This window comes from Procambarus clarkii, chromosome 22 (genome assembly GCF_040958095.1).
Source record: "Procambarus clarkii isolate CNS0578487 chromosome 22, FALCON_Pclarkii_2.0, whole genome shotgun sequence".
NCBI lineage: Eukaryota > Metazoa > Arthropoda > Malacostraca > Decapoda > Cambaridae > Procambarus > Procambarus clarkii.
Window position 1 is genome coordinate 18,132,645 of NC_091171.1, and position 17,491 is coordinate 18,150,135.

General features: G+C 44.2%; 1 protein-coding gene and 1 long non-coding RNA gene across 13 annotated transcripts in view; one reads left to right on the top strand and one right to left on the bottom strand.

Annotated features, from left to right (window-relative positions):
• The first annotated feature begins 9,142 nt into the window (after positions 1-9,142).
• LOC138367656 (uncharacterized) lies at positions 9,143-11,753 on the top strand. Its single transcript, XR_011229390.1, has 2 exons — positions 9,143-9,443; positions 11,639-11,753. It is a non-coding gene; the product is annotated as an uncharacterized lncRNA (long non-coding RNA).
• LOC123757839 (tyrosine-protein phosphatase non-receptor type 11) overlaps positions 11,613-17,491 on the bottom strand; it is a 301,801-nt gene continuing 295,922 nt past the window's right edge. For 11 of the 12 annotated variants that reach the window (XM_045741772.2, XM_045741746.2, XM_045741711.2 and 8 more), the window contains one exon: positions 11,613-16,276. In XM_045741772.2, coding sequence (XP_045597728.1) covers positions 16,060-16,276 — 217 coding nt within the window. In that variant the 3' untranslated portion in view covers positions 11,613-16,059. The remainder of the gene's footprint in view (positions 16,277-17,491) is intronic. The other variant, XM_069329504.1, reaches the window with a different exon arrangement.

Here is a 17,491-nt window from a genome sequence, read left to right on the forward strand (position 1 = left end):
GTTCAAGATTCAGCTTCTCGGAACTGATTCCAATTAAAAAATTCCAAGTAGCACGGGCTATGGTGAACCTGTAAGTGGAGGCTCTTTGGAGCCATTATCTGTATCAATAGCTGATACTGGAGATCTGGGGATGGGGTCTGTGGAATGTTATTTTGCTTCTCGATTGCTTATATAATTGGACCAAACCTCACCTAACAGGCTGGAAGGAATGTTAGCTGTAATTAATGAAGAGGTATGAGTTTTATCATTAGTGAATTAAGTAGACTTAACAAACCCATCTCATTAAGCTAATGAGAGTTTGAAGTGAGTATATTATTGATATAATATAATATACTCACTACAGAACATTCTCAAGATCAAGCAGACGAATTCCAACAAGTTGAATGTTCTGTTGTAGCTAAATTCTTTAATAAATCCTACCCCTAACCATGTAGTATGTGTGGAAATATAAATTATGTTGGTTGTGGTACAAAAAATTGCAATTATATTAATTTTTCAAATTTGCCAGTAAGAATTCCTGCTTATCCAGTGAAGGGTCCTTCCTATATCATCCGGATAAACGAGAGTAGACAGAGTACAAATTCATTATGTGGCAGCCAATGGGGCAGCCAATCTTTCTGGGTGCTTTCCCCGGTCAGTAGCAGATATGACATACTGTACTCTAAATGTAGAGTGCTCATGTGGCCATTGCTCCCAGCGCCTGAGTGGACCAGGTTCTGGCTCTGGTCTCCGGTAGGCATAAAAGAACTCCCGTAACTGATGACCCCAGACTAATATTGCACATGTCAGTTTGGATAGCTTCAGGAAGCCGACGGGGCTCCCCACAAAAATTGTCATTTTATTTCTATTTCTCTTCTCCAATCCATAAATGTTTCTAATCTCATTAGTTTTACGAGTTACCCCATTGAGCTTCTGTATTGTTCACCAATTTCTTTTGTACATTATGATCTAAACACTTTGTACATTAGTGGCTTTAGACATTATACTTCTCTTGCCTAGGAATCCTCTACAGGAACAATAGAGGATTCCTAGGCAAGAGAAGTACAATGTCTAAAGCCACTAATACACAAAGTGTTTAGATCATAATGTAGGGAAGAAATTGGTGAACAATACAAAAGCTCAATGGGGTAACTCATTGTATCCTATGTATGTACTTTTGTCTAACTAAATTGTTATTATTGAGAAAATCCGTAGGGGCCGTGATGAGGGTTTGAACCTGTGCGCTGCGTGTTCCCCGGCACACGCTATAGACAACCATGTCACAGCATGGTTAAAAGGATCGCAACCTGGGGTACTACTGCACCCTTTAGGATTCCCAAGGCTTCCACTGAAGCCGAACCAGAGTTTCACACAAACTTCCCTTCCCCATGCTGTCTGGCTCTGTCATCTAGAAATATTCTACCACTGATGTTCCTCTTTCAATACACAGGAAAATTTCCGTAGGAAGAATTTCCAGAGGAAAATTTTCCCAGGCAATGCCTGGGAAAACCCAGTGCATAGGTTCAAGCACTCATCACGGCTCCTGCAGATTTTCTCATTGATGCATCATGATAGTGTGATTACTCTAAGCACAAGATTCCTAGTAAGCAGGCAATTGGAATGACTGGGAGAAAAAACAATGCAAAAGGTTTAGGAGAAATCACATTGGAAGACCTTACGTTTAAAGAACACAACAGAGTAGCTGTCACAACTACGAGAAACATGACAGATTAGATAACAAGAACCTTTCAAACAAGAGATGCCACACCAATGATACATTTTAAGACACTAGTGCTCTCTTAGAGTGGAATATTGTTGCACACTTACAGCCCCATTCAAAGCTGGAGAAACTGCTGACCTGGAGAGCATGCAAAGATCTTTTACTGCTAGAATTCACTCAATAAAACATAAAAAATCATGGGACCCCTTAAAAATTTTAGAACTGTATTTCCTAGAGTGTAGGCAGGAGAGATATATAACAATTTACACTTGAAAAATACTGGAAAGATTGATTCCACATCTGCACAGAAAAATAACACCACATAAGACCAGAAGGCATGGCAGGATGTGCAAAATAGTCCCATTCAAAAGTTGAGGTGCAATAGGCATGCGGAAAGAGAAGTTGATCAATATCAAAACCCCAAAGACTTTTTCAACACTCTCCCTCTACACATACGGGACAAAACTGGCTGACCTCTCGCAGAGTTCAAAGGAGAACTTGACAAACACCTTCAAAGGATAACTGATCAATAGGGCTTTAACTCACATGTAAGGTTGTGAATAGCTGCACTGAACAGCCTGATTGATCAGATCACCAAGCAGGCCTCGTCAGATTCTAGGCCACAGGGGACATTGATCATTAGAATCATCAACAGGTAAATGACAGGAAGACAGATAGACCAGACCCTAGAATCATCAAAACCGAAGACAACTCAACAGAACCTGAGTAAGTCTAATTTAGATCCTAGCCACTAGCTTTAGACCAAATGGTAAAGCCTGACAGTCATAGCAAAGGAACCATACTCTGAACACCAAAACCAGCGTTGAATGTAACGAAACGCCAGTTTCTGGGTGAGACCCGGAGGCTCCTAGGAACTAACCAGGCTGATTTGAATGTGTTAGACCCTGGCATCAATGCGCATGGAGTACTAGGCCTACCAGGGACCACGAGCCAGAACCTAGTTCCCTCAGAGAGGCATGAGGAGCAATGGCCTATAAAACCCCCATGTGGTTGGAAGCATTCTATGTCTGCCATCAACCAGGTCAGGCACCCAGAAAGGTAAGCACCCCAAAACAAACCCCTAATCTGGTTAAAATATTGCTACTGAAAGCCGAACTAGTGGATAGAACTTCCCAAATGAAAACGAGCAAATGAGCATGATGTTACCATGCCGCTGTTTGCACAGCTCCCCCCTTCCTGAGAGGAGGAAGAGGGATCCCCAGACCCCTTGTGCCGGCTAACCACGACCCCAGTTCTGAGGTTGGATATAAAAAACATGCGAAAAACTGTCGACTGGAGGGAGGGAGGGAGGGAGGATTGCCGGAGAGCCTCTAGGTCTCACCCAGAAAATGGGGTTTCATTACATTCAATGCTAGTTTTCTCGGGGGAGCCCCATCGGCTCCCCGGAGCTACTTACCAAAAGACGAAAACAATAGGGACTTACCCGGGAGGCGGTCGTTGCTCACTCGTGAACGCGAAGCTGAGACAACTGGCTACAACCACCCACCCAAAGCGACACTGGCTCGACACGATCCAGGAACATTAACTAGGTAACACACAGCCTATCACCCTGTTCGACCGCCAAAAACCCCGTGCCCGAATGTCAACTTAAGACATGTTGCCAAAGACGGCAGCAAGAGCAACAAACTTACGAACATCGTGGGCATGGGGATAGACTGCAGGCTAGCTGGACCAAATAAACCCTGAGGACGATCTGAGAGACCCGCACCCTGGAACAAGGAAGAAGGGAAACCGGATCAATCCAAAGCTCGTCCCTGGACACAGAAGCCGTGGCGCGCATATAATGACGGAGAGCCGCAACCGGATACAACACATGATGCACCCCAGGCCTGACCAATCAAGCATCAACAACCCAAGGACCAAGGAAGGAAAGCAGCCGTTTCATTCTTCGCCAGAAAAGACGGAGATGGCTGCAAGCGAACAAACCTATCACGAGGACTAAAGGAGCAGAAACTCCTGTGCTGGAAGAGAGCACGAAGCTCCCAAACCCAACCCCCAGAGACCAATGCCAACAGGAAAAAAAAGAGCCTTAGGACAACAATCCTGAACCAAAGGGGCCACAACAAACTAATGAGAAGAGAGAAAAGAAGCATTCCGATGGGTCCCAATCCAAGGACCAGGACGGCTCAAGCAGCGCATGAGCAGGCCGGAGGTGAAACAACGCACGAGAAGACAGCTTGTGAAACGACGCTGAAGTAACATCAATACCGAAAGCAAGTTGGAGTGGCTCCACCAGCGCTGCCCAATACGCGGCAACAGTATTCGGCATGACGGTCCTGAAACAACCACGAGAGAAAGGACAAGACAACCCAAACTGAGAGCAAAGATTACCAACGAAGTGAGAGAGAAAGGAAAGGACTGCCAAGAAACTTCATACTGCCGCCGAGATTAAGCCTGCAGGTGGGACACCATCAAGAACGCCACCTGATCACCATACAGATGGTGATAGACCCGAGTCAAAAAGACCAAACACGAAGACTCAAGGAGAAAATCAATCCAGCCACGTGACTGACCAAACCGATCTGCTGAAAGAGGCGGAGCCGGGAAAACCTCCGGGTTCGGACACTGATCAAGCAGCGCCTGAAACCAAGGCTGGGCCGGTCACCAAAGGGCCAAGAGGACTACTTTTCCCTGGAGCAACAGCTGAACTGGGGGAAAGAGGTACGGGTACCCCTACCTCGAACAGTCCTGCTGAAAGGCATCAACCCCCGACAGCCTTGCAGTTGGGGAAGGGCGCTACATATACCGAAGATACCTCGACCACGCTGACGTGAAGAGGTCCACATCCAGGCGCCTGAAAGTCTGGCAGAGCCAACTGATCGAGTCGGTGTCGACCGACCATTCAGGGGAACGAACCGAGACAGGCCGTCCGCCAGAACGTTGAACACCTCCCTGAACGTGAACTGACAGGAGAGCCAAATCACGAGAACTCAGCAGACGAGTCACCCGAAACGACCAGCCCCAAAGAGCCAAGGACTGCATCGAACCTTGTGGTTTAGACAATGAACCACAGGGGAGCAGTCCGAATGGAGCTGGATCGTCGATCCGCAGGTGACCCGAACCCTCCGAAGGAAATACCACACCGCCGCGAACTTCGGCAATGTGCTGTGGGCTCAACAGAAGGACGGACCCCACCGCCCCTGACCGGCCTGGTGAGCACTGGTCACAAAGCCCCAGCCCAGAAACGACGCGTCCGTGAACACATCGAGCGAGGGCTTAGGTAGGTGCCAAGGCACTGAAGCCCAAAAAACCCGAAGAGGAAGCCAGTGATGCAGCAACTGACGCAAGGCCCCCAGCAGAGAAACCCAGCGATCGCGAGAGAGGTGGAATGGATGGCGCCGAAGAAACCAGAACAGCCGATGAAGCCAAACCCGACCCAGCGGTTAGACCATCACGGCAGAGTTCAGGCTCCCGCACAAACCCTCGAGCAACTGCCGTGTGATCTGGGAGCCCCCCAGAAACAGGCAAAGGTGGGACCGCAGCCGAAGGAGAGACTCCGGAGGGAGAGACAAGGAAGCAGTCCGAGAGTCCCATACAAGATCCAGCCAAGTGTGAACCTGGGAGGGAACCAAAAGGGACTTCCTCCAGTTCACCAAGAACCTGAACCTGGCGAGCTGGGAAAGAACCAAATTCCAGACACATGGACTGGCTGGGAGCCCAGACCAGCCAGTCGTCGAGGTAGGCCAACACCCGAACACCTAAGAGATGCAGACAGGCCACCACGACCCGAGTAAGGCGTGTGAAAAGGCGAGGTGCCAGATTCAACCTGAATGGGAGACAACGAAAGCGGAAACTCTGACGCCCCACTACAAAACTGAGCCAGTCCCTGAATCCCAGATGAATCGGAACGTGCCAATACACATCCCAGAGGTCCAGGGACACCATCCAAGCGCCCAACTCCAACAGAAGCCGGACCTGGGACAGAATAGTCATCAGAAAAGAGGAGCAATGAACCCAGAGGTTCAAATGGGACAAGTCCAGACTGAACCGCAGGTCCGCACAGTCCCGTGTCGGGACTGGGAACAAACAGGAAACCCATCTGAGAGATGTCGTCGTTTCGACCACACCCAAGAGAACCCACTCCAAGATGACTCGACAGCGTATGAGAAGAGGCGTGTCCTGTGAGCCCCAAATAACCCGAAGGAGGTGGGACTACCCAACACCACTACAGGCCGACGGTGGAAACAACCCGAAAAGCCCAAAAATCGTGGGACCAGACATGAGTGAACAGAGCCATTGCTTCCCCCATTGCTCCGTCAATGGGACAAACTGCAAAAGGGCCGACGCCCCCTAACAAGAACCTGAGTTCCGCACAGAGCGAGCACCGCGCCGACCAGATGAAGACAGGTCTGAAGACGGCGCTGGCTCCAAAACTAGCACCAGTAGCCTATCCCGACGAGCGGAACCATGAGCCCTAGCACGACCCCTCCGGGAAGCCCCCCCCTGGAACCCTGGAAACCAGCAAGTTCGGACATCGGATGACAGCTAGCCAAAGTCGCCTGCAGATACTGCGCCACTGCAGAATCAGCAAACAGCAAGGGACAAAAAGGCAAAGGCATTCTAAGACCCAGGGCCCAAGCAGATTTCAAGGAGGAAGCAAGCACCGCCTGCCGACACACGAGCCAGGAGTAGCACAGTTGTGTCCGCAGGATTGGTGCAAGCAGCTTGAACAAGGCAGACAACGAATGTGCCACCGAGCACAAGGCGCTAGAGCTAGGAACGGCCCCAAGCGCCTCCACATCACCCTCAAGCCAGTTAGCAGACAGCTCCAGTTGGGAAAAGAAATGCAAAGTCGAAGCCAGCAGGCCACGAGCGCATAAGTCCTTAGCAACCAGCGCAGCCGAAATGGAGGGAACCTGCACGTGAAGCTGCACGATGCCCACATCCGGAGGGAAGGCAGGAGCGAACAAGCACTCATTGAGGTGCTCAAACTCGCCCCCCAAGGAAAACCTGGACCACTGTCAACAACACACGCCACTCAAGCGTGCGGAAATGACAGAACGTATGCCAAGCTTCCAAAGCAAAAACAGGACAGTCGCCAGCCAGGACGACTCTGGAACCTCGTAACGAATCTAGTAGGAAAACGAAGACCCAAACCTGAACGTAGACAGATCCATAATAGAGGCGTAATCCAGGTCGCCAAGGAGGTAAGCTGCAAAGGCCTCCTGCACCACAGTAGGTGGGATGCGGGAAGCCGAAAACCTCCGGAATGATGGGACCGAAGCACCCGAAGGGACACGGAACCGAACCCGGGGAGGGGCAGACACAAAATCCAATTCGTACGCAGAGGGGGGGGGGGGGGGGGGGGAAGAGGAGAATACCCTACTTTTTGTAACAGTAACGGCCTCAAAACAAAAAGCCGGCGCATCTGTAGAAGCCAGAAGAAAGGGGGGCCCCACTGATCAGATCCAGATGCTTCGGCAGGGATGAATGACTCGAATACCTCCGTCGCCAGCCCGGAAGGGGCATCCCCTGAAACCGCCCGAGTCTCAACACCATCTAAACCCTGCCCTGACCCCAAAACCCTCAGACATTTCGGAGCTGGAAGCAGGGAAGGAGGGGGGGGGGGACCAGACCGAACCACAGCAGGGAAAGGATGAGGGGTGTGGACTGAACCAAGTTCAAAATGACCAACACCCCCAAGTCCGGGTCCCTATAACCAAAACGAGGCAGCCTCAGGGCTTCTGGGTCGGCAACCAACCTAGTGTGTTGCAACAACTTAAACCTAACGTGTAACGCTTGCGCCGCTTGTACCCGAATATCATCATCAGTAGACTGGGTAAACTGAGTCACCAGCAACAAAACTCGCAGGGCTCTGGGTCGAAAGTGTCATGACCCAGCAGGCAGCATGACGGAGGCAAAAACAATGAGTCACCCTGAGACAAGGGGACAGAGCAACCCTGAAACTCGCACAAAGTGAGGTGGGGGGGGGGGACTCATGGGTCACATCCATCGGACCTTTTGGTGTACATAAAGCACACCAAAGGTGGAGCACACCTTTGGTGTGCCCCCATGGGGATTCCCAGGATCCTGAGACGAAACTCACGCTCAAGTAAGCCCAGGCTGGGTACTGCTAACAGGCGCCCACGTCTAGTAACAACTTTCTAACTAACTGAACCCCCGGGACGTGTGCACTTATGGGGGACCTAGTAAGGCCTACCACCAGAACAGAGAAGCGTATGCTACACACACACAACAACCAAGGCAGACCCCCCTACCAGGCAGGAAAACAAAAAGAAAAAGAAAACCCCACAAGTGGGCAGCATACCCAGGCGGAACAGAGCTGGCCGCTATGAGAGGTGAAAACTAGCTGCGCAGCACCCTGCACCCCTACCAGTGCAAACTGCCTCTTACCCCTAAGGTGACTAAGGATGCCAGAATACCGCAGCACACAGAGGGCGGCCGAAAGCCGAGCAGCAAACGACCATGCAGAGGCAGAACCCAAGGAACTTTTGGAAGGAAGCTCCAGGGACAGTACTTACTGGGCACCTAAGGAAGGGAACCCTAGGCGCATGCAGCCTAAGTATTGAAGAATTACTCCTGGCTCACACACCCACAATAAGACAGCCACCACACCACACAGGCACAGAGCTGAGAACCATTGTTAAGAGCCAGAGCATACGACTTCCGCCTAGCTCATCAGCCTTAGAACTGAGGTCATGGGGTAGCCGGCACGAGGGGTCTGGGACTCCCCCTTCCCCCTCCCGGGGAGGTGAGCGCTGCGCAGATGGCAGTGTGGCGACATGAAGTCATACTTGTTTGCTCGTTTTTGTTTGGGGAGTTCTGTCCACTAGTTCGGCTCTCAGTAGCAATTTCTTAACCAGAATAGGGGGTTTGTTTTGGGATGCTTATCTTTCTGGGTGCCTGACCCTGGTCGATGGCAAACGTAGAATGCTTCCAACCACACGGGGGTTTCTATAGGCCATTGCTCCTCGTGCCTCTCTGAGGGGGCCAGGTTCTGGCTCTTGGTCCCCAGCAGGCCTAAGAGCTCCATTCACACTGACTGATGTCAAAGTCTAATATTAGCAATATCAGCCTGGATAGCTCCAGGGAACTGATGGGGCTCCCCACAGAAAGCCCTACATATCACTCAATAATGTATGAGAACAAAAGTACATAAGGCGAGTGATATCAAAGTTATCTGATTTACCAAGCATTCCATTGAGAGACAAATGACCTCTAGGAACAATAGGAAATGATGAGATATATGATCATCCTAAAAATCTGGACATTCTACAAAGAGTTGCATGACTAAGTGGGACAATGCAGTTCAGACAGATAAAAAGCACTAAATGTAATAAAATGGAAATTCCTGGATGAGCCCCGGTGGCTCCCTGAAGCTATTTCGCTTAAATGGCATCTAACTTTTAGATTGCAATGGCTGTGGAGTTTAGTTTGGTCTACGGGAACCAGAGCCAGAAACTGGTCCCCTCACTGAGGTGCAGGAAGAAGATGGCACTCTGCCACGTCACTGCAGAAGGCACCCTGAAAGTTAACGAACCAATACAGACCCAATAATACTAAGTTCAAATGAGTCCGAAGCCTCACAACCTGCCAAATGACCTCCCCAACAATGTAAACAAATGATAGAATCTCTCAAAATAAAGAGTGTGCTTATTTGTCCCACCCCCTCCCACTCGAGGGGGATGGGCTGGGGCTCACACTGTGTACTGGCTCAAGCCCTCAGTTTCTCCACTGATGCAGCTTATGTCAGATGTGTGAGGTAGGGTTCCAGGGTTGTCAGTAAGCTGTGGCTGGCTCCAGTGCTTTTCAACTAAGAGTTTCTTTGGATTTACCTCCTGTGTGATTTTGTTTGGTACACCATGGTATAGCATGGGCCTGGCCTTTTAGAGTGCTTAGAGCTGCATGTGCTCAGCATTACCTTCTATCTTTAATATTCTCATGTTCCTCAAGTTCCCTGTCCCTGGTCTCAGCATGAGGTGGAAGAAGAACTGTGCCAATGCTGGTATTCAATAGGACTTTTTGGAGACCCGAACTAGGGCCTCACCAATAGAAGATAGGACAGCTAGGCAGGTAGCTGCCTCAACAACAAAGGTTCTAGTCCGAGTAGGATTAAATCTAACACATGCATCCACAGAGTCTACAAGGTGTTTGTGTATATGCAAATCTTTAGGGCGGGTATGGTCATTATGGCAGACATAAAAATATTTAGACCATATAGCAGGGCCAAACACATCATGATACTTAGCAGCTGTTGTAGGAAATGTGCATGCTCTTGATGGCAAGAACATTACTGTGGATATCTCTGAAGGAGGGGGGCAAAAGATTGAGTCACACCAGATGATGAGGTAGTCACCATTGAGGACTTGGAGGTCGACCTTGCTAAGGAAGAGGCTGGGAAAAGGAGATGGATTAAAATAGGTAGCCAAAGAAAAAGCCTGGTCAGGGCCCACTATAGCAAGAGAGGTGCATGGGAAATAGGCTTACAGGTTCCAGAAGATGAGAGGAAATGTCAGCACTGTGTAAAAATGCTCGACAGACCACTGGAACATTATCCAACACAGTGTACAGTTACAAACCCAATAAGATTTCGACTTCGATTCAACAGAGCATTAGTTGTTGTTAAACACATGGGGCATAATCTTACTGAAGCAAACATAGGAGTTGTAAATACTCGTACTCCTGCTTGATGGAGTTCTGGGAGTTCTTCTACTCCCCAAGCCCAGCCCGAGGCCAGGCTCGACTTGTGAGAGTTTGGTCCACCAGGCTGTTGCTTGGAGTGGCCCGCAGGGCCACTTACCCACCACAGCCCGGCTGATCTGGAACTTCTCTTAGAAAACAGTCCAGTTTCCTCTTGAAGATGTCCACGGTTGTTCCGGCAATGTTTCTTATAGTTCCTGGGAGGACGTTGAACAACCGCGGACCTCTGATGTTTATTTATTTACTCCACCTAAGTAAAACAGAAACAAGTAACACTTATTGGGCCAGATGGAGCCTTAGAGCCCATGCAAGAATAAAAAAAAAAAAGTATATATATAGCTAGAGCTATGGAGCTCGAGCTTCCATCACAATCTGACTCGGTACAATGTAAAAAAATGCTGAATTGGACTTTGCTGCCATGCACCCCCACCCACCACAGAGCCCAAAGGGGAGGGGAGGCAAAAGCACATGATCAATGTCAAGGGCAACAGGGACAGTATTCATGGATCACCATTTAAGGGTTTGAATAGTAGTCCAGGAACCAATATGGATACCAACCCTGCAATGCCCACTTCACTCAGTGTCAAAATAGGAGAGCTAATTAGATGAGCTTATCTGATCACGTGGGCCACTCTGAACCTCCCATTTTTCCTGCCCCAACTAAAGGAACATGTTAGCCCTCAGGGGCCATAACCACTGGGTAGGCCCAACAACCAGATGAAGGAACAATGGGGAATGCCCAGGTTCCATTCACAGTGAGCACATGGGGGTGTATTTCACTTGCGCACCATCACAGCAGGCAAAAGGAACCAGGAGCCATCCCCACCTACCCGAGGGCAGTGCACACAATCTCCTAACTATGTCAAAGAACCACTCGCTAGGCAACCCTTTTAACATAGCCCATGTCACCTTAATTAAGTCCATGATGTGAATACTTTGTCCAGTTTCTGATGTTTTCAGGGGGATAAATTCATTACATATTGTGAACTTATGTCCCTTTCATCATATTTATATAATTTAACCTGACATGATGAATATATACTAGAAATGTGAAATATATAAGCTAGAAGGAATACTAACTTTAAAAGTTTAATTATCACTAGATTTTCAGCATTTTTCTGAATTGTAAATTGACCGTTTTCTTCACAACTCTCCTAAATTATTGAATTTGTCACATTAATACATTATGCATTTGAGTAAAATGTCAGGAATATGTAAAAGAAACATATAATTTACAATAAAATCTTTATATTTCAGAACAGTCAACAGGGTATTTGTATAGAGCAGAAAGCAATAACATCCACAAAACATACTCATGTTGCTTGTCAAGGGACGCTGCTACAATGTTGCGTGTCAAGGGACACTGCTACAATGTTGCATGTCAAGGGACACTGCTACAATGTTGCGTATCAAGGGACACTGCTACAATGTTGCGTGTCAAGGGACACTGCTACAATGTTGCGTGTCAAGGGACGCTGCTACAATGTTGCGTGTCAAGGGACACTGCTACAATGTTGCGTGTCAAGGGACACTGCTACAATGTTGCGTGTCAAGGGACACTGCTACAATGTTGCATGTCAAGGGACACTGCTACAAAGTTGCATGTCAAGAGACAGTGCTACAATGAAATGGAGATATGACAACACAGAAGGGCTGGACAACACAAAGAAAATTAAATAAATCAGGTAGCCATCGTATGTGTACACTGTATCCCTGACACTACCTGTGTTGGGAAGCCTTTGCATAATCTTGGACAACTGTGTTGGCTCCCACGGATCGCCTGATACACTTGGCAACATCCGTGCTGGAAGCCATGGTTCATCTATACCTTCTTTGCAATTTGTTATGACTGCATATCATACTTTTATTCATTATACCTTTGTGCATTTCTTCCTTACTAAAACTTGCAGTAAATTCTTAGTTTTCCTGGTAACCAACTTTCTGGTGCTACTACAAATACAACGACAATTTATAACTATTCAAATTAATATGCAGCACTGCATTGCTATCTTTATATTATCATAACAATCATCTGTACAGTGTTTGATATGTATAAAAAAAATTGAGAAAGGAGAAAACTATATTAGAATTCGACAATACTGTATATATAATTGGGGAATTACAGTGTGTCAATAAAATCACAGAGTTGATTTTAGACTACATCAATGTAGTACCTGCTGATCAGTAAATAATTAAAGCAATTTCACTTTCATCTTTTACTTTAATATGTAAAATGTAGTTTAGTCGCATAGGACCTTTACTGAACCTCTTGCTCAATGTGATGCATTCATCTATGTTAATAAAATGAAATTGTATCCACAGGTAAATAGCTAAAGTGTACTATTTTCTCTTACTTTGCAAACTTCCACCATTTTGATTGACTATGAAATACTGTACATAAAAAATGTTGTGATAAGTGAGTGATAGCATGATGTTACTTTGTATGGTTAGGACAAGCCATCAACTTTATTAGCTTGCCATAGATCAGTTTTCTAAAAGTTCACAAGTATACACTGGAGCATACAGTCTTGACAAAGCTTACCACATTGCAAAAAAAAAAGTGTTAATTGTCAATGAGAGTCAATATACTCCAGTCACAAATTAAATGGCAGAAAAATAAATATTTGTAAATTACATTTATAAATGTGATTAAAGAGAAATGCCACAAATGAATTGGTGATGTTTTCAACTTCAAAACTACTGCATAACAAAAAAAATACCATATTAGCAGTTATTTTTGCCATCAAATATAAAAGCACTGCCTGGTACAGAAGTTTTAACTTTAATGACTTCTTTACACATTTTGAGCTTGGTAACACCTTAAAATGCACTATGTATGAACAAAGATTAAGTATGAATTCTTTAACTATGACATTCAGTACAGTACTGTATATTGAAATATAAAAACCTGTAAATATTTCAATAACATATTGGGATTCAAAATATATTTTGGAAAATAGAGCAGTTTGATATAATTCCAGACTAAGCATCAAATATCTGCAGCAGCAGCATTATTTGTGTCACTAAAGATGCTACAACTTGCCATCATATAACTGCTGGCTAGTCATTGTTCATATACTGGGAAACAGGGCTATTATTTTACACAACACTCATAACACTACATCTTTATAAGTTCATGTCCTGGATTTTTATTTTCTTTGACATTAGGTATTACATACAGTTACTTCCATACATCGAAGTACAACTAGTCCAACTGATCACAACTGGTGACCCAGGACAATTAACTGTCCATGTATGAGATCTAATGCACAAGTTCCCATTTTCCCCCCTAGCAAAACACTGAACCACACTATGAGATGAGAAACGTGGTAAGGTAAGACAAACATGGGAATAGCCTACATGTAGGCATGCCAAGAAGAGTAATATTGTAATAAATAAGAATATGAAGGTTTTTCATCTAAATGAGTGACATGTCTTTGAACATTAAAGATGAACACCAAAGTTGTAATTCCTGTAATGCGTAGACTTGCAGTCATTAGAGAGCACGACACATGTAAGCACAGTAGCATAATAGTACAGAAGATGCAATATTTGGCACACATATAACAACCAGTAGACGTTTTGTGCACACATGTATATTTGAAGCTATTCAACATATAATGCAGTATGATGAAATTACTTTAAAGATACTGTACTTACCTTCAGAAAATGCAATGAAATATGAACTCTGTCAATAAAGTGCATATTTACTTGAAACGAAATAGATTCTTGTTCTTCTGGCAATATATAGAACAATAATTTGGAGAGCTAATGACAGTATGAATACCGTGTAAATACTTAAAAGGTCTTCAATTTATATTTATAAAGATAACAATGTTTTATTTAATGATTTTTTGTTTGAAGCTGATACTGCACATTTCTTGTTTACTTCTTATACAAACAGATGCACTTTTAATGTGATTGCTTTATCATTTGTGAAGTCAAAGAATTACCAATTTATGTTTACTGTAATATAAATGCAAAAATCAGGACTAGATATGAAAAAAGTCTGAAAATCCTCAGCAAAATGAACTGCACTTTACATGAGGTATTTTTAGAAGGCTTATCCAAAATATAATTTAACACAAATTACATTAATGTAGACATTGCCATGCCATGGTATCTTTGCCAAGCCAGATACAGAATGATTTTAGGGACAAATGTAGTAGTAACTTTGAGCTTATATATGCTACAATGATATTTGCACCTCTGCATACATGAAAATACAGCAATTAAATTATAACAAATATTTCAAAAACATGGAAGCCTTTACAGTTTACCCCACAACTTTAAAATTTTATTACAGTACTGTATTACTAGGGCAATCATGATTTCCTGTGGGCTTGCAAGACAAGTGTCAGTTACACCATAGTGTCTTAATACTTGTCTGATAATTTGACAATTTAACCCATGGCTAACAAAGCTTTTGAAGAATAAATATCACAATTTCCATTGAATAACACAAAATACATTTTCTTTTATTTTTAAATGCAGAGTACACAGTTTTAACACAATAACTCTGAATCATTCACGATATTCAAATAATTTAATTTACAATGCAATAACTTTTACGGGAACATCCATCATAACTAGGTCATTTTATTAGTCGTACTGTATAAAACTTGGTGTTACCTGCAAGAAAACAAATGACAATCAAATTGAAGTATAAATTTATAAAGGGAAAGTATGATGTACATGTGTAAGCCTGCAAAGAAGAGAGATCTGAGAACAAATTATGAATATGGATAATTTGCCCATTTAAGGGAAATGTGAAAATGCTTCTTAAATGATACCCTTTTTCAACAATAGCCAGTGAGGATCACTTTGTTTCTTTACTTTATATATCTAAACTCAGGAAGTATATAGTTAGTTTTCATGAATGATCATGAAACATATCCATATTCATTTAGTTATTCACAAAATAAAAAAAAAGATTTGTAAACATTTCATCTCACCAGGTAAAGCTGAAAAACAGAGCCCACTATTTTGCTTTGGAATGTATGAACAGAATTAGAGTTGAGAAGTCATAGGAAAAAATTGCATTTTGATGCATTGGCGACTCTAGATTGAACTGGAGTGTTTTATTCTGTGTGGTCACATCAGGTACATGCTTCAGAACCACTCAAATATCCACTTGTTCTGATACACAAAGGCAATCTTATCAGGAATTTATAGCCTTCTAAGGTTTATTAATTACATTCCTAACACCAATGCATTCAAGTGCTCCCTTAGAGCAGGACCAGAGGAATTAATTTATGTAAATCTCATTTGAAAACTATAAACACTAAATAGTTCCAATAACAGAAAATGCAGTTGACTAGCTATGCAAATCTGCAGCAGATTAAGATGAGACAATAGCAGCAAATGATTTTTGTCTGGTGTTCAAGCTCATCTTCATTTAATAAAAAATTACAGCTGCGTCTTGTGTTGAACTTGTTATACGTAGGTCCAGCCTTTTGCTATTTGTACAAAACTTTATCAGCAACTCAAGAGACAGTCCATTTGTTCAGAGCAGAAAAAATATAAATTTTGTTAAAACAACTTGTGCATGAAGAAGCATTTCGTCTGGCTAATAATGGTTTCATGCACAATTCAAAGTTGTAAACTAACACAATTATCTTTGATGTAATTCTGATATTTCTGCTTATGTGATACACTTTCTACTCTGAACTCTCTTGTCAGGTGGCACGGGGTGGCATAGAAGGGCGTGGCGCAGCAGCAGGGGAGGGAAAAGTGGCGGTAGCGCCAGCCGGAACGCTGGGGAAACCAGTAGGAGATGTTGGAAAGGTGGGGGATGTGGGTGTCGTTGGGGACATCGTGGCAGATTTTGTCTTCTTCTCTTTCACAGCCGGAGGAACATTTTCATAGATTTGCTTTGGAAGTTCATCAGGAGGCCTACGAGAAACAAAATAAATACCATAATAGATTGAAGAAATTATAATGAAGTACCATGCAACACTATTTTATACAATAACATCTTATTTTGACAATAGGTATTTTGGGGCTAAATATATTCCACTACAAGTTATCTGAAAATAAATTTGTTCAGAATAAGCTATTGTTAGGTACAATATAACATAACTAACACTAAAAAACACGCGATAAATTGGTAATCATAAATGCCTACAATTCACCAGCATGCAACACATGGACATAGGAGTAGCTGGACAACAAGCAAAAGAGCCTCATAACAATCATGAGACAAATTATATTAAGAGCAGATAAAGATAAATCATGACTGCTGGTAGTTCATGGCTTCAACTTGAAATCCATAGATTGGGAGACTTATGAACCAAGAATGGAGAACTTTTGGAAGGGTAGATTCATATACCTCATCCTGGAGACATTCATGTATCAACTTGTTAAACAAGCTTCGAGGATGAGGGAAGAGGATGTTCCTTCAGTGCTGGATTTTATATTCACCAGGAAAGAAGGAAAGAGATTTGACATTCAGTACCTTTTCCCCTCGGGCAAAAGTGACCTTCCTTTTGGAAATAAAGAATGCAATGCATTAGAATCTAAAAGAGAATGAGGAAAATGATGCAGTTGAAAAACCTGATTTCAGGAGAAGACACTATGGGGAATTTAAAAAGTTTTTTAATGAATTTGATTGGGAAGACTTTCTGTTAAGAAAGTAAATGAGATATATGTCTAATTTTGTGAAATATATGAAAAAGGTACAAAAATTTTTTTATGCAAAAACAGAGATGCAGAACTAGGAAACAGGATTGGTTCAACAGAAATTGTGACAGGGCCAAAGACTAAGACATAAAAATGGAATAAATTTAGGAAGAGGCCAAACCTTCAAACACACCAGCAAATACAAAGAAGCAAGAAACAACTACACAGCAGTGCAACCCATCCTCTTAAAAATTACATCGCTTTTCGCTCGTATGCGCTACAGGCAAAAAACCAGCGTTGAATGTAATGAAACGCCATTTTCTGGGTGAGCCCCGGAGGCTCCCTGGAGCTTATCGGGCTAATGTATGTTATGTTAGACCGGGACATTAGCTAAGGAGTTCAGACCTACCAGGGACCAGCGCCAGAACCTGGCCCCTTCAGAGAGGTTTCAGGGAGCAATGGCCCTGGAAAACCCCATATGGTTGGGGG